This window comes from Mastomys coucha, unplaced genomic scaffold (genome assembly GCF_008632895.1).
Source record: "Mastomys coucha isolate ucsf_1 unplaced genomic scaffold, UCSF_Mcou_1 pScaffold9, whole genome shotgun sequence".
NCBI lineage: Eukaryota > Metazoa > Chordata > Mammalia > Rodentia > Muridae > Mastomys > Mastomys coucha.
In genome coordinates this window covers 57,365,894-57,387,593 of record NW_022196915.1, presented here as the reverse complement: position 1 = coordinate 57,387,593, position 21,700 = coordinate 57,365,894, and the positions used below count along the sequence as shown (strand labels likewise).

The 21,700-nt window shown below is 46.8% G+C and overlaps 1 protein-coding gene across 3 annotated transcripts in view; it reads right to left on the bottom strand.

Moving 5' to 3' along the window:
• Gfra2 (GDNF family receptor alpha 2) overlaps nucleotides 1–21,700 on the bottom strand; it is a 91,704-nt gene that overhangs the window by 61,427 nt on the left and 8,577 nt on the right. For 2 of the 3 annotated variants that reach the window (XM_031361129.1, XM_031361130.1), the window contains one exon: nucleotides 18,477–18,560. The exons of the other annotated variant lie outside the window; for it this stretch is intronic. In XM_031361129.1, the coding sequence (XP_031216989.1) occupies nucleotides 18,477–18,560 (84 nt within the window). The remainder of the gene's footprint in view (nucleotides 1–18,476; nucleotides 18,561–21,700) is intronic. 3 annotated transcript variants of the gene reach the window in all.

Sequence of the window (21,700 nt, the reverse complement as noted above, 5' to 3'; positions counted from 1 at the left end):
ACCCAGGACTGCCCATCCCTGACAGATGTTGCCACTCATGTCCTATATGGGTCCCTTGGGCCTATAGAGAGAGGAGCGGAAATGGGCCAAGATGGGCATGGTACACAGCTGCCCAGGAGAGAGGGAAGCAGGATTCAATTGCACTTGACACTTTCCAAAACCTCAATAAATCTCTCCTATAGCAACTTGAGCCCCCCCCCCCCAGAGACTTATCTTGGCTCCTTTATTCCTTTTCTTGTTCCTCCCTCTGCAAGGGATGAGAAAAGATGGGTAATGAACCTCACCACAAAAGATCTGACACCAGCCTCCCACACCCCAGCCTTGGTTCTCTTTTCTTGCCAGGAGCACTCTCTTGAGTTGGTCTATCTGCACCACGCTGTCCCCAGATATCACAGCACCCTTCACGTCATGGCAATGACATTCCCTAAATAGCTGTTCTGTGTTTAATATAGAGTTGAGTTTGCCAAACCAGTCACCCAGCCCACCAAATTTTAGCCCTGTTGACAGCATAGCTTTGGTGAATATTTAATTATATTTTTTCCTTATGGGGGGAGGTAAGGTAGGTTGAGTGAGTGTTCTACCACTGAGTCACTCCACCAGCCATTTTTACTAAGTTATTCAAACTGGCCTTGAACTCATTTTATGATCCAGAGACCCCTTGAACATGCAATCCCCCTGCCTCAGCCTCCCACATAGTTGGGATTATAGTCCTAAACTAGTAAACCTGGTTAACTCCTTTAATTTTTTAATTAGATATTTTCTTTATTTACATTTCAAATGATATCCCCTTTCCTAGTTTCCCCTCAAAAAAAAAAAAAAAACTATTCCCTCTCCCCTCCCCCTGCTCAACAACCCACCCTCTCCTGCATCCTGGCCCTGGCACTCCACTCCACTGGGGCATAGAACCTTCACAGGACCAAGGGCCTCTCCTCCCACTGATGACCGACTAGGCCATCCTCCGCTATATATATATATATGCAGCTGAACTCCCTTAATTCTTAAGTGAAATTTTTAAGTTTCCCATTAATTGATTCAATCTTTAAATTCTTTAATTCTTACAGATAGATCTTAAATTGTAATGTCTCCATTAATTCTGGAGCTGACATTGTAAAGCCACTAGTTTTTGATTTTAATTGTGTATCATACACAACTCATATTCCAACTGTACTGTGTTTGCACTTAGAAGCAGGAGACTAGCTGTGACCAGAGGTGCTCAGACTCCATAATCCCAGGTATCCAAAGGCCCACTGAGCCACAGGCCTTATGGCTGGCCCTTGCATTTTGTACCTACCCCATGATTCTAAGCTGCTTTCCAAAGTTTAAGCCCAACCTAGAGACAAGACCCAGGCGCTAGTGACTACTACCACCAAACACACATACATGGACATGCAGACACACACACCTAGTACCCCTAGCTCAGTGCTGAGCCATGCCACCTGAGTGGAAGGTAGCATGTAGCTCTGTTGCCAGCTGAGGACGATTCTCAGACGTGTTTTGTTCCTCCTATCTCCTCCCTACCCCCAACCATCAAGGCAGTCTTTCCAACCACAAACACATGACAGAAACAAGAGTCTCAGCCTTCTGGGATACTTACAACTCACAGGGACCTAGATACTTCAACTTCCCTTCTTGTCCACGAGTCATGTGTGCCCAACCTCATTTATACACGTGTGCACACAAAGGCTCTTCTCCATCAACAGTACCATGGCCTGGCCATCAGCAGTCACTCAAACAAACAAATATTTTCAGGAACTGACTACACAGCAAGGCCTTGAAAGATGGAAGTCCCTGTTCTCCAGGGGCTTTCATTCCAGGGACAGGAAAACTAGTAATAAGACACAGACACAAAACAATTTCATGGACTGGCAAGTGTACCGAAGGAAAGAGGAAGCTTCCGGAAAGACCGATAAGGAGATGAGATGCAGAGTGTTTGCCGGGAGGTGACACCAATTTGAGAATGATGACCAGGAAGGGTAGCGCACATGAAAATCCAAGGTCAGAGAGTTACAAGCAAAAGGAAAGTCACATGCCTGGAGACAGGCATGGGTTTGGCATGTTCACAATTTAAAAAAAGAAAAAAGAATGGAGTGGCTGAAGCTTCCTGTAGGACAGGGTAAGAACTTCAGGCTTTACTCTAAAAAGGATAAGCACTGGAAGGAGGAGACACAATAACTCATTCGTCAATACATGGAATGAGCTATTCTGAGTATACCTTTGGTATACTAAAGACATGGGTGAGACAGGCTAAAGAAATGAGTGCCAGGCTGTTTGAGTTGTACTCCAGAGTGGGGAAGACTTGGGAGGATAGTCACGGTAGCCCATCTTCATTCTGCACATTAAGTAGAGAATAACAGCAGAACGGGACTGGCTGGATTTTGAGTGGGAAGAGGGAGAAGATTAGCGTTTTCAGGTTGGTAGTGATGATTCATTAAACAAAGGATGCTAGGGAGAAAGGAGGAGAACAGAATTAATTGTTTCAGGATGATACCTGGTTCGTATGAGAGAATTCGTAAGTGCCCAAATGGAGGTGGTGACAAGACAGAAAGGTCAGAAAGCCTTGTGGGCCAGAGACACCAAACTAGTCATAACCAACATGAGGGTAGCCTAACTCAATAAGACTAGATCAAGCATGAGAATAGAGATTAAAGAGGAAGTGGGCACAACCATGGGTGCCCATGTTTAGTACAGACTGAGAAGCATAGGAACCTGAATTGGAAGAAATCAAGAGGGTCTCGTTTCATGAAATCAAGAGTTTCAAACATGAAGAAGAGTCAATTGGATGACCAACAGACCTCAAGCAGATAGCATTGTATGCTAACAATGAAATAAAGAATAAACAAATTCTACCAGAGCAGGATGATTGACTGGAAAGACAGAGGGGAAGGAGAGGGTCAGGGGAAGAGACCGAAGCAGGGAGCCCATGCTATAACCTAACTGTCATCTCGTCTTCAAGAGGCCACCCAACTGCAGCTTCAGTTTTGCAGCACGAGTCTCTGAACTCTCCCCACCACAAGTCAAGGAATGCTGGAGCCGTAACACTAACCTGAGAAGGTTCCCCACAGCCCGGAACTTGAAGACTAGAGCAGAGGAGATGAGGAGCACAGACAGACAAAAGCTTTCTTAGGTGTCATTGGTTATTGCTAAGAGTGGGCACTCTGGCTCAGAAGTAGTGTGGGAGATGAAGCTATCTAGACATAGGCTACTGACTAGCAGAAAAAGTGTTACAGAAACCTATAAGGTTATAAGTTTATAGGAACCTCTCTGCGCCTCATTTTTCTCAAGATAAGACCACAATGTTCATCCTTTATACATACAGGTAACATCCAAGGTAAAACAGAATGATGATGGCTAAAATATCTACTGTGGTTTGAGTGCAATTTGCATGTCCTCTAAGGGCCCATGGGTTGAAATTTTTGGTTAATTCCCTGCTACTAGAAGACGGCTGAACCTTTGGAGATGGGGGTTACTGGGAGATCTCTTCTTTGAGTATGTGCTTTTGGAAGGTAGCACACATGGATTAGTGGTTCTAGAGAGAGGGAGGATTGTCATAAAAGCCTGAGTTTGGCATCATTCTCTCTACTCAGGTTCAAGATCTAACCATTTGTTCCCATATATGCCCCTCATAAAGAACTACTGCTGTCCGCTCTCCAGTCTTGGACTTGGACCCGCCCAAACTCTGCGCAAAATGAGTTTTTTCTTGTATAATCGTCTGCCGCTTGTGTTTTTCTTATAGTAATGAAAAGTTCATTACTAATGATCCTCAGAGTCTCCAATGCATAACACATAAGCAACAAGAGCCTGCTTAAGAATAAGATCCCCAGCTGAAAAGCACTTCATCTTGTCTCTCCACTTTGGCAACATCCATCACACCTTGCCAATGGAAAAGGTCAAATCCATGTGCCCCTGCCTTTATGCCTTTATGTGCTCAAAGAAAAGAAGGTTCCTCAGTCTCCTGCTCCATGAACAAAAGGCCATCTCAGGGGCTCCTCTTCTCCATCTCGAAAATCTGCCAAAGCAGGACCTCAGACCCTTTCGCGTATCTGTTCCCCAACCCCTGAAGCTCCTAATCAACCTACAAAAAATGGTACCTTATCTTCCCCCAAGAGACAACAGGACCAATTCCAACAGGTCCAACATGTCCAACATGCCCAACATGCCACCTTTCAGTTGTCATCCAAAGTCCAGAGACCTGAGAGGACCTGAAGCCCCATCCTTCCCTGCTCTGTATGTCCAGAGCACGGCTCTCCCCAGACAAGCCATGGGAGTCCTAATGCAAGCCCAGTGACCCCAACACAAAACCATGACCACCTGAGTACTCTTTAGAGGAGGGAGACATTTTGAAATCAGGCCAGCCCTCCAGAAGTCAACTTGATAAATGGCAAAAAGCAGTGGAAATCAATGAGAATCTATTGGAATGCTTTGGAATAGCATCTTACCCCCCTTCCCACTCCTCTGCTCCCCACTGCCATAGTCATGCCCCGGACTTGTTTTCACTGGTATCTGTACCAACATCCCAACCTAGAACCACATTCTTCCCACCTTCACAGCTTTATCTCAGGAATTCCTATTCTAGAAAAATTTGTCACCCATGTGCTCAGGCTTAGTCATTGTCCTGCCAACACAGTCCACCATTGCACCCCATCCTCAAACATTCCTTTTACAGGCTGAACTTCCAGTGCAAACACATCACCTCATCAGCTCCTCCTCCAACACACTAATCCAGAAGGAAGCAAAGCCACCTTCCATCTCCATGCTGGCCCAGCAGCCAAGTGTCCTGCAGAGACACACTATCCAAAATGGCTGTTCTCACGTGAAATTCCTGTACTCAAGTCTCAAATAGCCTACTAAAAAAATCTATCCCACTAAAACAAAATCATTTCCTAGATAGCTAGGCATTTAACAAGTCTACTGTGAGGCCATCAGGAGATGCCAAAACCATTGAGATATAGCAGGGTGTTATTAGATGGATGGATATCTATAAACTCTGATAGAAACTGGAGGAAGGATTTCTGAAAATTGATGTCCTGTTTTCTGTTTGCTTATGTTTGTTTTGTTTTGTTTTGAGCTATTATAGGGAACACCAAAAATTTCTCCTTATTTCTTCCATTCCCTTCAGATCAGAATAAAATATTGACATCATCTAAGTCAGCATAAAAAAAAAAATCTATCTCACAGCTTCTCCTGACTCAGTCTCTCTGGGCTGTTGTTTCTTCTCTCTTTGTTCTAATCTGACAATACTGTGTATTCTGTGTATTCAGGCTGCTACAAAGGAAAAAAATACAGATCAAGTGACCAGTAAGTAAGAGAATTCCCTTCTGGAGACTGGGAACTAAGCTGTCTAGCAAGCACTCACTCTCAGCTCACAGACAATCATATCTCCCTATGCCATTGTTTGTCTAATGGCACAAGGGAGTTCTCGGGCAATCTTTTACAAGAGCATTAGTTCCAGTCAAGGGGACCTACCCCTCATTACCCAGTCTCCTCGGGAATCCTATGACCTCTTCTGGCTTCCATGGGTACCTTCACACAATGGTGCACATAAACCCATGCAGACACACATAGACACCAACATAAAATAGTAAGTGAACGTCCTCTTAATACCATTGCCTTCAGAATTAAGATTTCAGTGCATGACCTGGGTGGGAGATGGGGCATACTGGAACATTCAGAGCACAGAACATTGCCTCCTATTTTATAAGTTAAAAAAAGAGCTCAACAGAAATTTTCTCACCATCCTTCCCTGGCAACAACCAACCTATCTCACCTGCAACCCAGCTTTGCCTTCTGTTACTATGGAGGCAGAAGTGTCCCTGCCAGAGGCCACCTGGCCTCTTGTGCTCACATCCCTCCTCACTGTTCAAGGACATCCCTCTTGCCCCCCCTCCACTCCCCTCTTGTGTCCTCCAAGTTCTCCCTGTCATGTTTCACCAGTGCAGAGAACGAACGCATGGCCATTACTACCAGTCCCCAAATAGAACACAACCTCACTGTGGCCCACAAGTTCCCTTCTTTAGCTTTTCTTCTTCATAATAAAGCCTCTTGGGCTTTATTATGTCTCCCAATTCCATCTACCCATCTCATGGGTTCAGCAGAATATTGGAGAAGCTCCATGTGGCCAAGGGAGGTGGTCATGTCTCCAGCCCTCTCCTCTTGCTTGACTTTGGCCACACCTGGTAACCTTCACTTCCTTTCTGTAGCTCCCACCCCACCCACAACTCCCATGATTCTCTTCCATAGCCCTCTGCTTGTTAGATCCTAGTTTCCCCTTGCCTGTATCTCTCTCTCTCTCTCTCTCTCTCTCTCTCTCTCTCTCTCTCTCTCTCTCTCTCTCTCTCTCTCTCTCAACTTTTTGCTTCCACCATTCCAAATGCCATCTATATACCAACATCTCTCTACACGTTGCTCCTGACTTTGGCATTTCCCAGTGCAGGTCTACCTGACATCTCAATCCTGACATAGACCAAGCTGAATTCTTGATTCCTACCCACTACACCCCACTCTGTCCTTTCCTTCATTATTAGCATCCTAATAAATGAATTTGAGCATCACTGATGTTCAAGCCCAAATGTGATTGAGCCATAATTCTAACTCTATATACCTACGCAAATCTATTGCAAGCCCATGTGTCTGCTCCAGTCTCCTCTGGCTGGCTGTCCCAGACCTGGACTTTAGCAGTGACATCTTGACTGGTCCCACGCTTGCCCACAGCCCTGCTTCCTCTTCACCATCCACTCTCCCATTGAGCAAGAGAAGCTTTCAAATGCATGTATCGTGATGTGTTGCTCAAGCATCTAAAGTCCTCCTGATGGCTCCCCATCACTTCTCAATTAAAACTCCAACTCCTAACTACCTGATCTGCATGACTTACAGTGCCACCTACCCCAGCATTCTCCTCCATAACACCACTCTCCACTGCACTCGGGGCTATAGCTGCGTGGCCTTTGCAGGTCCCACCCCCACACATATTCCCCACTGGGGCCTTTCCCTTCCTGTCTCCAACCTGTCATTCCCCTGATCTCCCCCATGCCAGGTTCTTCCTAGAAGTCATAACTAGGTGTTCATAATAATCTCACCCAACATCTGACTTTAGTGTCGGCTTAGCAATTGTCACAATTATATTTTTCCTGTTAATTTGCTCCTTGGCTGTTTCTGGTTTTCTCTGTCTATAGTACCTCAGTCCCATAAGTACAGAGAGTCTTTGGTTCAAGTTATTAGTGCATCCTCTACCCCTAAATAAGGACATGGGACACCAGGGGGTTCTGGAAATATTTGGGAATGAATGCTTCCAGAAGAGGTCTCGTGGAAACAGCCCCCAGGTAAGAGTGCCCCAATTTATATACACTCTTAAGGCTAGTTATTTGTTTGTTTTTTGTTTTTGTAGGCCAGACCAAAATGCCTTCCTCTTTTCTAACTCACCTCAGTCTTCATAATAAACCATGTTCTCAGAACTTTCCAGAAAGACAAGAAAGTGATCTGGGAAGAGTGGCTGTTCCCTGAGGGGCAGCAGTTTGGATTTTGTTCTGACCTGGGGAAAGCCATGTCTCCAGCCTCTATCTTTCTACCACCCTGGCTCTAGCCCATCCATCTCCTTCCTTTTTTATCTGCAGGCAAAAAGCCACTGCCTCAAATTCATAGCCACTACCTCACACACCACTACACACATACTGGCATGCCATGTTAAACACACCCAACATCCTGTACACATCACCACACAAACACATAAAACACAAAAATGGCACAAACAACCCAACATATTAACTCACATGTATACAACTACACACATTAAACATAACCATACACACAACCTACTCACTACGTATACACACACATGCTAGCATATATTACATGCATGCCGCTCCACATACACAAGCCACTCCACGTGCCACATTCACATACTAACTTACACAGCCTATACACATATACAGTACACACCCACATAAGCCATCCCATAAATACATATTACCACACATCCATATCATCACACACACATACATAATAAGCACATACATGAACCACACCATACATAAATATCACCACACATTCATACACGCTCATATATAACTACACACACTTACATGGACATACCTGTTAGGTACATGCCATTCATGCATCCTCACACCCATATTTACATACATACAAAAGGCTTACACATGCACACTAACACAAACACACTCACGTACACACACCGCCTGAATCAATACACATCAGCCCAGATATACTACCTCATGTATGTACACAAATACACACATACATGCCACACATACTTACACTACCCCGGTTCTCATTCCACCCTGTGTCCCCATATGGACATCTCACCCTGCTGTGGTTCTTTCTCTGTACTCTCTGCTGGCCCAGGAGCCTATGGATAGATGGATGTGGTGGGGAGGAGTGTATCCACACACTCACCCCTGACTTCTATCAGGATAAACTAGAGGAGGTGCAGTTAGTGGCTGAAGCAGGAGCCAACTCTGTAGTATAGAATCCCAAGAAAGCCAGCTCAGGAGCTGATGATGGCAGAAAGGGTCCAGCCAAGAGCCAACTCACATGCCAGCAGAACTCATCATGCACAAAGAAGCAATCAGGTGGCTGCCTACGCAATGAAGAACCAAATGAAAAACACCTTCACCTGCAAAAAAGACCTACCCAAGCCACCGCACCTGAAGGTCTACCATTCAAAAGCATGCCTTTAGGTTAAGTTTCTTCTCTGATGATGCTTTTGTCTCCCAGAAATTTCTTCCTTGAACACAAGGGAACCAGAGAAGCAGTCACCAACACCCTGATCACACCTCAGTGCCAGCAAATCCTTTCACCCACTGACGGGAGACTCAAGTCACCCACCTTTTACAGAAATGAGAAAATGGAAAGAGAAGAGACGTATAAGGATCTCTACAACTCCAGTACTCCTAGGGAGATGCTGGCTCACTCTCTGATGGTCCCAGCCACCCATCAGCATGGCCACAGCCATGGGTCACTGGCCCCCACCGAGCCACCCTTCCTCTCCCTGGCTAGCAGACTTCTCTGTAAAAGTGGGGGAACAGGGGGTGACAGAGCTACAGCTAAAGCCCAATTTTCGTTGACACTCCGGAGTCCCTGACAGCTGTTAGAAGAATGGGATTTTGAAATTTAAATAACACACTTCTGCATTCGGCTCAGGGAGACAACCTGAGGATAAGCAGTTTATCGCCTGAGCCACCATGAAGGGGGCAGGGAGGGGCTACATTCTTCCAGCGCCCTCCAGCCCACCCACCTACTGACATCCTCCATTCTGTGGCTGTCTCACAGGAGTCTCTAGATCATACAGCCTGGCTGCTGGACAATAAAGCTGAGCCTTTCATCACTCTGCATAGCCCAGACTGTAAGGCCCATCCATACCCACCCCAGTGGCCCAAGGAACTAGAAGAAGCAGGCCAGCATGACAGGGGTTTCCCTAGGCATATAGGAGGGCCCAACCTTCCCTCTAGAGCCACTGGGGTGCTCTTCAAAGTGTACTGACTCTGGAGCCTAGGGATAAATCCCTTCTCCCAAGGACAGCCCAGCCTACCTCCCTAGAGCTGAGCCTTCTTGCCCAAGCAGCTACCTCAACAGTCAGTATCCAATGTCCCCTGAGCTCATCGGGCTCAGAAAATATGGGGTCTCCCCTATTCACAAGCTTAGCCAGGCTTCCCAGCCATAGTGCTGTCAGAAATGTCAGAGCTAGAGAGAAAGACCCGTCAGCAGTCCTTACTACACAAGCATGAGGACCTGCATTCCAACCACAGGACAACTGTGAAAAATCCAGGCACAGTGGCACATACTTATAATCTCGGTGCACAGACAAGCAGATCCTTGTGTTCATTGGCTCCGCAGCCTCATCTACTCAGCAAGCCCCAGGACAATGAGAGACCCTCTCTCAAAAAAGCAAGGTCCTCATACCTATGGAACAATACCTAAGGTTGGCCTTGATACACAGATATTCACAAGTGTATGTACACATGAACACTGCACACACTCATAAACACACAGAAACATACACACACACACCCACACACATGCATGCATGAACACACACAAACAAGAAAGACAGAAAAAAAGAAATGTCTCTCCTAAGTTCCCCATTCCCCTTCCTCGTCTACTAAGACTTTTTCTGATAGCCCCAGGCACTGCTGATTTCTGCTTCCCCTGAAATCCTGGGCCAGCATTTGGTTTGAACCACATGGGCAATGAACTACCTATAGGGTGTCTCAGCTGAGTGTACACTCCCTTGAACGCTGAGGGCACAGGTCTCACCTTGTGCAGCAGTGGACTACATGTCTCTCCAGTATGTACTGCATATGGACTGAATTAAATGAGATTCATTTTATGGCCCACCCTGACCCCACCTTCTCTGTGAACATTTCTTTTTTTTTTTTTTTTTTTTAAGATTTATTTATTTATTATATATAAGTACACTGTAGCTGTCTTCAGACACACCAGAAGAGGGCGTCAGATCTCATTTCGGGTGGTTGTGAGCCACCATGTGGTTGCTGGGATTTGAACTCATGACCTTCTGAAGAGTAGTTGGTGCTCTTCCCCACTGAGCCATCTCACCAGCCCCTCTGTGAACATTTCTTGTGCCCCAGCAAGGTACACCTCATCTCTGCACCTCGGAACTTATAAGATCCATCACATGTGCAACACCTCAGAGTTGTTTGGAAACCTCGGTTAACCTTTTCCTAGCCAGGTCTAACACTCAGACTAAATCATTGTGCCCCTCCAATACCCAGACAGTGACCCCAGTGGTCACCATGTAGGTGCTCCAGTATGCCACATACCACATGAGAAGCTGTCCTTTTGTCCTTACACAAGCCAACTGGCCTATCCTATCTACAGATGAGAAAACTGAGATTCAGGACGGCCAAGTAGCCCAGAGGACACACGGCTAATAACAGAGCAAGGCCAGGATTCCATGCTAAAACTAGTAGACCTCAAAGTCCAACGTATCATCCTTCATTCTAGGCTCTCAAGGGTTGTGTAATAGACAACCCCACAGAGGTATGTACCAGGAAGACATGGAGAAGAATGCACACACAGGAGACAGACACGCACACCTACTTAAAACCTAAGGATGAGCACCATGATGAAGCACTGTGCCATAGAACCAAGAACAGATCAGTGTTCCCTCTCAGAATCCATACGCAAGGCTTCCTGGGCATGAGTTCTCTCCTATTCCACAACCTCATAAAGAATACCACAAGGGCCACCCACAAGAATGTCCCTAGCCCTTTCTGTGATCCATCCAAGCTAGATGACCAGTTAGAGTACAGCAGCCAACCTTCTACCCTCAAGCCACAGAAAATCCCTGAGCTCTCACAAGCCACTACCTGTCTCAACCAGTTACTGGAAGGCAATCATTGTAAAAGACTTCAACTAAGCCTTAGGGTGCCACTGTCCTCTAACAAAAACAAAAAACCAAACAAAAAAAAAAACACCCTGTCACCTTCATTCTCCAGCCCCCACAAGCTCTGTTTGCTGTTGGAGGTACTGCCAAGTCAACAAGAGGTCCACAGCAATGTCTCAAATGTTATCTAGACTGACCCTGCCACCATCTACCACCTGACCTTGGAGAAGCTACTCCCTGGATCATTTCTAAATAACTAACATATTTCCACACAACATGCCAGGCAAAGTGCTTACCTACGTTATCTCATTTGGTTCTTATCTTAGAAGATTGGTATTTCTGCTGGCCCATGCACATTCCTAAGGAGATGCTAGGCAAAGCTCAAAATGGAACTTGAACCCTGTCTGTGTCCATCCCTTCTCTCAGAACTACAAAGTTCTTTACAGAAAACAGAGTGTGGTTAATTGATAAATATGCTTCGAACTTATGTCTTAAACAATGCTTTTATGGGATGTAGACCCTGGAGACTCCCCCAGGGATCTCACCCAGAATGCAGAGGCAGAAGCTAATGACATAGCACCCATCTACCTATCGCTTCTCTGTGTTCCTTAGTCATGGCCCCTTAGCTATCAGAGACACCTTTAAAGGTCTGCCCAAATCAGTCCTCCTTGTTCATTGATACCCAGCCACATCCTTCATCCTCCATTGGACCCACACACCTGCTAGCTCCAGGTCATCTTCTTAGAATCTTTTTCAGAGAAACTCTCTGCCTAAAAGATTTTGCTTTCTTCTCTACCTTTTCTACCCTCTCCTGCCTCCCCAGCTGCATTTAGGGGATCACATAAGCCTGGGACAAGATGACCACTCAATTTCAGCACCTTGCATCCTGTCTGGACAGCCTCTCCCCTCCATTGCCCAAATTCAGCTGAGAGAAGATGACCAACTAACAAGCCCAACTTGGTCTCCAGGTGTAAAGCGACATCCCCTAACCCACTCTCACTAAGCCTCTTTGCCACTCCTGAAGGTATACAACATAAGCTCAGTTTACAGATGTAGCCGCCTCAGGGCAAAAGGGCCATGGTAAAGCCCAGGAACACACAGTCTGTTATGACTGACATGTTAAAAGCCCTCCAAAAGCCCAAATGTTGAGTCTCCAGTTAATGATGATTCGTGGAGCTGATAGAACCTTGAGATGATGGGGCCCAGAGGGAGGAGGTCAGGCCAGAGAGCATGCCCACAGAGTGGGTACTGGGACTGAGTATTAGGACTGAGGTCCTTTCCAGCTGTCACCAGGCAAGGAGCTTCCCTCCACGACACACTTCAACCATGGTGTGCTACTGATTACCACAGGCCCAATGCAACCGGACCAAGCAACCATGGACTGAAACTATGAGCCCAAACAAACTTTCCCTCTTTCCAAACTGTTTACTTCAGGTCTTTTGTCTCGAGGATAGAAAACTGATTAACACATTCTGAAACCAAGATATGATTTGCTCCCAAGACTATTGGCCCATACCCCCCAATGCCCATGGACCCTATGCCAGATAGTTCTGCAAATGCTCTGGTGTATGTTTTCAAGGACAGTTTGAATTCAAAGAACAAAGCAAGCCCAACTTCTTCATGAAAATCTCTCTTCTCATGTTAGTAAAGGCTTCCAATGTTAGATGCTTCAACATCCCTATTGCTATTGGTCAGTCACAGCCACACTGCCACTAGCTGGTCTTGGGAAGGGACTAGCTGGTTCATCATTGAATGCAGGAAGTGTTGAGTAAGACTATGAAGAGAGGAGGGGAGGGATTAGGCTGTGCCCTCCCCAAGACCTCAGGCACGCAGAGGATGTTGTAAGAATTTTGGCAGCCTTCCTTGTCAACTGACTCCCAGAAGGAATTTCCAAGAACCCTAACAGAGATTGAAGTGTTCATGCCCCAGGGGTCCCTATAACAAACACAGTCTCAAACCTCAGAGAGGAAATGGTAAAAAGATAAAGGCAAGAGGACCCCTAACCTACAAGAGCCTCCCTCTTTCCACAGGCCCCAGCTGGTAGTAGTAAACCAAGAGGGGGTCAGCCACAGCTGGTACTCCCCAACACAGACGCCTCAGAAAAATGGTAGAGGGACTGCACACAGTCAACCAAAGACACGTGGAAGTGAGGAGCCACTTCCTGTCAACTACATGTCATCATGCAGGGCAGCACCCACTAAGGACCCAGTGCTCCAGTACAGAATCTCAGGCCACCCTGTCCAAACACTCATCAATCCAAAGAGAGCCAGGCGGGGACCTATGACAACCAGAGGTCCAAGCTTGTGGAACAAATATGAGGGAGCTCAAACTCATGTCTTTGTGCCTCAAAGGGGAAAAAAATCTCAGATCTGGAACTGGGAAGCCGTGTGTCCAAAGCCCTATGGGAGATTTGGGGCACATCACACAAGCATCTGGCTTCCTGGTTCTGCTTCTGCTGAATGCCCCATAAGGGCTTCCTTGGTCTTTTGGAGTAGGGCCAGTATGGAGTAGGGTCTTTTAGCCAGGGCCTCCCCTCTGTGGCTGCCTCTCCAGAGAGTCTGTTCCCTCAAACAACTTCAAGATTAGTCTCAGTGAACTGTCCTCAAGGGTGTTAACGAGACAAATGAGAAAGTCAATGGATGGCAGCTTACAGAGCCAGCATCTTGCCACCTGCTGCTTGGGAATAACTGGGCTGGATATGGCTCTAGAGCTCTGTGTCACAATCCACTGTCTGCTGAAAGAGTCAACAGGACCATGCATTAGTTTCTTGTCATCATGGCCAAATACCTGACAGAAGCCACACAAAGGAAGACAGGTTTCTTTTAGCTTGTGGTTTAAAGGGATACAATCCATCATGGCAGGGAATGTATGGGGGCTTGAGTAGGTTGGTCTATGAAAATGGAAGCTTGAAGGAACATGCTCCACATAGCATGTCAGGAATCTGGAAGCTGGGGCTAGAAGCAGGGCTAGGTTTTAAGGTCTACTCAGAGTAACTTACCTCCACCAGGTAACCTCCCTCCTCCGCCCCCAAAAGAAGCACCACCAGGCTTCAAACACATCATCCCTACAGGGAGCATGTCACACCCAAACTAAAATGTGATACCACACCCTCTATGTCTGGTCCTTATGGTGGGCAGTGGACTGGAACACAGAGTTCCAGAGCCTCACACGATTCAGCTATCGCTAAGCAGCAGAGCCATTAGCAAGCTTTTGGTTCTGCAAGCTGCACAATTTGTGTTGTCAACAGCCTTGTCCCACAGAGTGCCAAGTGTCTATTACATAAAAATTTGTCTGCTAGAAGAAACTTAGGGTTTGATCCTAAGAAGCCATAGGAGCTAGATTGAAGGTGAGGACCATAGACCTCCAGCATTCACAGATCAAACCCCAAAGCACCTGTTTACACTATAGAAATCAGCTGGCATCTGACCAATGGGTAGTAGGTACGTTGGATGCATTGAGACCCCCAGTAGGCTCCCACTACAGCAGTCATAGGCCAACAATGTCCTCATCCTGCAGGTGAGCCTCAGAGCACAGTCTCAGAAGGATCAATCCATGGAGGATTTATAGTCCAAACTAATGAGGAACTGAGACTCAGAATTTCAGTTGGAAGGGGCATTAGTCAGTCAATCATATAATACAGTCACCTAGGATGGGCGGAATTATAAGACAGTTGTCACTATCGCCCACAGGCAGAGCCAGAAGGAAGCCTGCTCTAAGCCCAAAGCTACTGATAGATAGTATAGGAGCCTATAGTAGTGAGAACTAAAGGCAGGGTGATGTAACTGGCCAGCTTTAAGATCCCCATTACTTCTACTGTCCCCCACCACCACAAGGACTCAAGGCAATGTCCAGATAGCCACTTTCTAGCTACTACAGCTTGAATGTTTTCTTGGCTTTGTTTTGTTGAGATGGGTCTTATTCTGTTAGCCTACAATGTGCTTAAATCTACTATGTAGATCAGGCTGGCCTCAAACTAGCAACTCTTCTTTCTACCTTTGTCTTCTAAGTGTTAAGATTAAAGGCATGTTCTACTGTGCCTAGCTCTATAGTTTTCAACCTTAAATAGCCCAAATTGCTCATATATGAAGGGCATGATCCCAGATTGGCATTATGAGAAGGAGTAAAAACTTTATGATGTGGGATCTAGTGGAAGGTCTTTAGATCACTTAGTGTGTCCTCAGAGGGACTCTCACCTATGTCATTTCCCTGGCATGACGGGAGCAGTTTGGTTCCATGCCACAGCCACATGCATCCCAACATACTATAATGGGTGCCCAGCAGCAAGTGAACCGGTTGTGATCTAAAACCTCAGAACCTGTGAGCTGGAGTGAACCTTTCCTCTGTGAGCTGGTGACATCAGTATTTTGTTTAGTGATAGGACTCAACCAACACACCTGCTGGGACCTCCCTTTCTGAGAATCCAGGATCTCTCCCACCAGGAACACAGACACTGCCCTTGGAATCATCTAAAGGAGGCATCTTCAGTGGAAGGAAACATCAATAAATGGACATTCCAAGTGGCTTATGGTCATCCAAAACTCAACCCTGTGACACAAACTTAATTTCTCTACCTGAAGGAATTATTCTTGCCTCCTCAGAGAGATAAAAATAAAGATAATTGAGAAGCACTGTTCTAGAGACTATGAAACCTTGCCTAACAGTTTGGAACAGTGCTTCTTAACAAGCAATGGCTCTGCCCCACAGGGAACATTTGACAGTGTCTGGAGACATTTGTGCTTTTCACACCTTAAGGGTGTATAAGTGCATCCACAGACAACTCTGGGGACAATGCTAAACATTCTACAATGCACAAGAAGATGCTGGCAAAGCCAAAATGTCCCTATTGCTGCTACTAAGAGCCAGAGTTCAGAGTAACAAGAGCCTTACAAGGTTCCAAAGCCTGAAGCCCAGATTCTTGTGTTCAGCATCTCAGAGAACAAACTCTAGGCTAGCCACTGGGGTCTTCAAGAGCACAGGGAGAGGGGAGATGGGGAGAGAAAGAGGGATCAGAGAGACAGAAACATATACGCAGAAAGAGACAGAGAGAGAACCTGTAAGAACTGAGCTGAACACATACACATGATCACACATACACAGCCTGTAAGAGCTGACCACACAGAGAGAGGCAGAGAGACAGACACAGAGAGAGAGAAAGACACACAGAGAGAGACAAAGAGAGAGAACCTGTAAGTACTGAGCTGAACATACACACACACACACACACAGAGAGAGAGAGAGAGAGAGAGAGAGAGAGAGAGAGAGAGCCTGTAAGAGCTGATTACACATAGAGAGACAGAGAGACAGAGAGAGACAGAAAGACAGACATAGAGAGAGAGAGAGAGAGATGGAGAGAGATAACCTGTAAGAACTGAGCTGAACACACAGAGAGAGAGAGAGAGATAGAGAGAGAGAGAGAGAGAGAGCCTGTAAGAGTTGATTACACAGAGAGAGACAGAGAGACAGATAGACAGAAAGGCAGACAGAGAGAGAGATGGAGAGAGATAACCTGTAAGAACTGAGCTGAACATACATACACACACAGCCTGTAAGAGTTGACCATACAGAGAGAGAGAGAGAGCGAGCAAGAGAGAGAGAGAAAGGGAGAGAGAGAGAGAGAGAGAAATAACCTGATAACCGTAAGAGGACCTGTAAGAGCTGAACACACACAATCACACACACACACACACACATATAAAATCACAGAGAGTACAGTTCTAAGATGGAGTATGCCAGCCCCAGTGCCTCCCAAATGCCAGAGGGAATATCAAAAAGAAAAAGTCACAAACCTCATATAGCTCTTTTTTCTAATATTTTTAATCTATATGTGTGTGCATCGTCATTTGTATCATATGTACAAGTGTGTGTTTGTGTGTTCATGTATGCACAGGTATATAGAAGCCAGAGGATAACATTAGACACCATCCTCAGAAATCATACCACCTTCCTGGGGACGGGTAGGACAGGGTCTCTTTCTGGACTGGAGGTCACCAAACAGGCTAGGCTGGCAGAGCCAGCGAACCCCAGGGATCCTCCTGCCTCTACCTTTCCAGCACTGGGATTAGAAGTTTGCACAACCATCCATGCTCAGCAGTTTCACATGGGGGCTGGGAATCAAACACGGGTCTTCATGCTTGCAAAGCCAGTGCTTTATTGGCTAAATCTTTCCTCTCATTCTTAAGCATAGACCCAAGAAGGTAACTCGAGAGCACAGCATGGTCTTTCTCATTCCTCCAGGGAATCACCCAGGAGTCGGAGATTCCTACTTCTGGTGGCTCACACAATGGAAAGAAAACCCAGAGCAGACTGGATACTGGTGACACAAAGATAGCAGAGAATCCCTTACCTGAGCTGCTAGGAACCAGGTGCGCTCAGTATTTCAGATGGTCACCAGTTTGGGGATATTTGCATATACATAATGAGACTTCACAAAGATGGGACCCAAACACAAAATGATACTGTTTTCGTGCATACTTGATACACATAACCTGAAGGGACTCTTACATTATAACTTCAATACACCTCCCTTTTCACTATATCCCATCACATCAGGTCAGTTGCAGAGTTTGCCCTGTGGCACTGTCTCAGCACTCAACACACTTTAAATTTTAGAGCATTTCGGATTTGAATGCTTAAGATGAAACACCTTAAATCTATACCAATAAACACAACCAGTATTTCCAGAACACAGAGTCCTTCCACCTGCCATGTGCTTTACAGTCTGCTGACTCACTGCTAACCCAAGCATATGGGGGCTTCCTCACCTCACAGAGGGGGAAACTGAGGTACAAAGAGGATGGTGAGCAACATAGCCTAAGAAAGTGCCAAACTGAGGGGCCAGAAAAGCAGAAACCGAAGCAGGGGTGAGACAGCCAACAAACCACCAGAACAGAACTGGGTTTCAGATTCAAGACCTATCCATGACCACCAAGGAACCAGGCAAACACTTACTTAGCTCCAGGTACCGCTGCAGGACGAAGCCCACCTGGCTTCCGAGAAGCCAGGAGCTAAAGCTCAAAAAGAGCCAACAGAAGACCAGGAAAAGCACCTGAGTCCAAGAGATGAATGAGTCACACCCCAGGGGTGAGAGGAAATGGAAAGCGCACCAGCAAGGGTCACTTACCTGAGAAGATTGAAGCGAGCCTGAAGATGTCCGAGAGGCGCGAGGTCACAGGCTCATAGGGGGAAGCTTCGTAGAACTCCTCACCTGGAAGAAAGGTAGACATGAGACACGGGCTTCCCTCAGGCAAAGCACTCCCATCAGATAGCAACTCTATCTACCTAAGAAAGTCTCATTAACACACCTCAGGCTGTGAACGAGGGCAGCCCTTGCCAAGGTGGAAAACACTATGCTGGCAAGTTAGAGGTGAGGGTTCATTTTGCACAGACAAGTTACCTCTCACCAACTAGAGCAGGTATGACGGCCTGCCATGTGACCTCCCTGCAGGACCAACCCTCTTTAAAGGAGTCCAGGAAGAGCAATAGCCCTCAGAAGGTCAAGTACGCATCACAGAATCTGGAGACAGGGGTCTTACTAAGATTTTTTTTTTTTTAGTTCAATTTCCCTTGTTTCACAAGAGAGGGCTCTGGGGTAGTTCAGCAATGTTTACCTGGGGGTGGAGGTGTCCCACGGCTTCGTGTGGCAGACCCAGGACTAAACTGATCTCCTGGGGATCCACATTCAGAATTTCCCCTTTGCCTCACATCATGTCAGAGAGAGTCTAGCTGGGAACATTAAATGTCACTAGGTAAAGGGTCTGACCCCATGCTCCTCTCTGTCTAGTCTCTAACACACACGTTTCTAACCTCTCCTCTACCTGTTAGCTCGTGTGCCTCCTCAGAGCTTCAGAGGACAGTGGAGGCTTGTAGTAGGAAAGCAAGTGAATGGCAGGAAATAAATGGCTCAAGATGCCCAGGAGACCCCCACCACATTATCAAGAATCCCATGCCCTCTGCAAACACCTTGCAAGAAAGGGAAAAACCCTCAGGAGACCTGACCAGTGAGGAGAAATCAATGCAAACTCACTCAGACTGTGTGTGTGGTGTCGGGGAGGGGCAGACAGGGGGTGACCCACAGCCTCACACATTGATTTCCTATCCGGCAGGGCCTGGCGCCACAGGCAGGCACCCTTGCCTACAGAGAGCCTGAGTGAGCAGTATCTATGCAGGAGGTCCCTACCAGAGGGAACAAAGACTACCTCTGCAAGAGAGTTCCTTCATCTAACTCAAGAGGCCACAGAGCACCAGGACTGGAGATCCAGCTAGCTCTGGAAGGCTGCAGAGCTGCTAAGAACTTTCCTCAAGACAGAAGGTAGCTGCAACCTTGACCACAGACACCCAAAGCTCAGGGAAGAAGCTTGCTCCCTCCTGGTAAGAGGAATTCTAGCCTGCATTGGCCTCATGGAAAATGTTGTGTGCCAGGCAGCACCCAGCATACACAGTATGTGCCCCAGTAGAATTGAAATTTGATCCATTGCCTCTCATGGTCTGAGTGCCCTCCATTGTACCCACTGAGGCTTAACTTACTCTCCCCTAGGAGAGTCCTGGGGTGGCGCCCCTAGGCACTGCCTTCTATTAAAGCCAAACAATCTAAGAGCTTGGGAGTTGTTGTAAGGAGAAAAGAATAAAGTTGTGCTGCACTTTCTGCACACCAAACATACTTCAGACACCTTAACTTACTCTCTTCCTTGCCACCCTGCGAGCTAGGCACTATTGCTCACCTGTTGTGCTGACAAAGAGCAAGGAGCACAGAATAAGTCCCTTGCTCCCAAGTGATTTAGTTTCATCACCTGGTAAGCAGCAGAGCCTGGCTTTAAACCCAGGGTGGCGGCCCTAAAGCACAGTGTTCTCTCACTTTATGCCACTCTCCAAAATATTGTGTGGCTCTTCAATAGACCTTGTGGTCAGAGCTCTGCTGCCCCTGGACTGTTCCCTAGCACTGTTCATCACCTTGCACACCACCTTGCACGACTACAGGAAGCACAGCCATGTGTCTGGTTGTAGGGCGGCCCACTACCATTGTCTAACCAGGGGTTCGTCCTCTCTAAACCCACTGTCATGTAATTGGTCTGCTCCTGCAGCTGGGTGAACCAGGAAACGTCAGGCCTCGGCCACTGAAGCCAGATCCAGGATGCAGATCCTGGGACATGTCTACTGGGGCGGGCCTTTGCTCTTCATGGCCTAAAGATTAAGGGCCCTGAACTTCAGAGTCACCTTTGGAGCAGTCATTGGTGATAGCCACCATGGCCATACACCATTGTAATGACATGGGGAAAAGAGACCCCCATACCACTGTCTTGGCCATGATCACCTTCAGCACAACTGAAAGAAACCTTGATATAGTGCAAGGCCCCTGCATTCAGCCACCAACTTGCTGTATGCCCTGGTCAGCCATTCTACCACTGTGCTTTAGTTTCCCCTACAACCAAGGTTAATGTATTACAGTTTTGACTCCCTAAACTCAGTAGCCACCTCTTCAGGGGCCCATTATGCCTGATACACTGGTTCCCCTTCCTTCAGGGCAACCTCAGCTCTTACTATACTGGTGTAAGTCCTGGCCTTGGGTGGAGGAAGCAAAAACCTGCGCAAGTCCCATTCACCTTAGGGTTAGAGAGAAACCAAGAATTGGAAGTAGGTCCCTCCAATCATCTCGCTCCTCTCCCCTCCTCTCCCCTCCCCTCCTCTCCCCTCCTCTCCTCTCCTCTCCTCTCCTCTCCTCTCCTCTCCTCTCCTCTCCTCTCCTCTCCTCTCCTCTCCTCTGTTTTCCTCTCCTCTCCTCTCCCAATGGGTCTTGCCTCCCTTGGCCCCAGACCAAGCCCAGCTACTAAGTATTATTAATGTGGAGGGAGAAGGTACCTACAGCCTCCTCTAGAGAACTGGTTCATCCTTACCATGAATAACTAACACATAGGTAGACCTTATCACTTCTGGCTTCTCCTCATGGAGAATCTCCAGCCCTGAGGTCTAGGAGAAGTAATCTCTTAGAGAGAAGAGGCATGCTTCTGTAGAAAGGGGCAAAACAAGATGTACTTCTGGAACCCTCACTGGAGAGCATAGGTGCTATAGTGTCTGTGGGGCCACTACTGCATGGGGCATACAGTAAGTAGCGTTAACAGGTGGTTATTGAGAGAATTAACTCAAAAAATCATCTCAAGATATGGAAACAGAGAGAGAGGTACAGTGAGGTATGCCAAGTCCAAAGAGACCTTGAAGATCACATGGTAGTGACAACCAAATACACAGGTCCTGCGTTCACTGCTGCCACCACGGAGAAAAGCCTCATCACCCCTGCTTCTGATCACAGGTTGTCCTGAACAATGCCAAAGGAAGCTACCAAGGTGTTCCTAC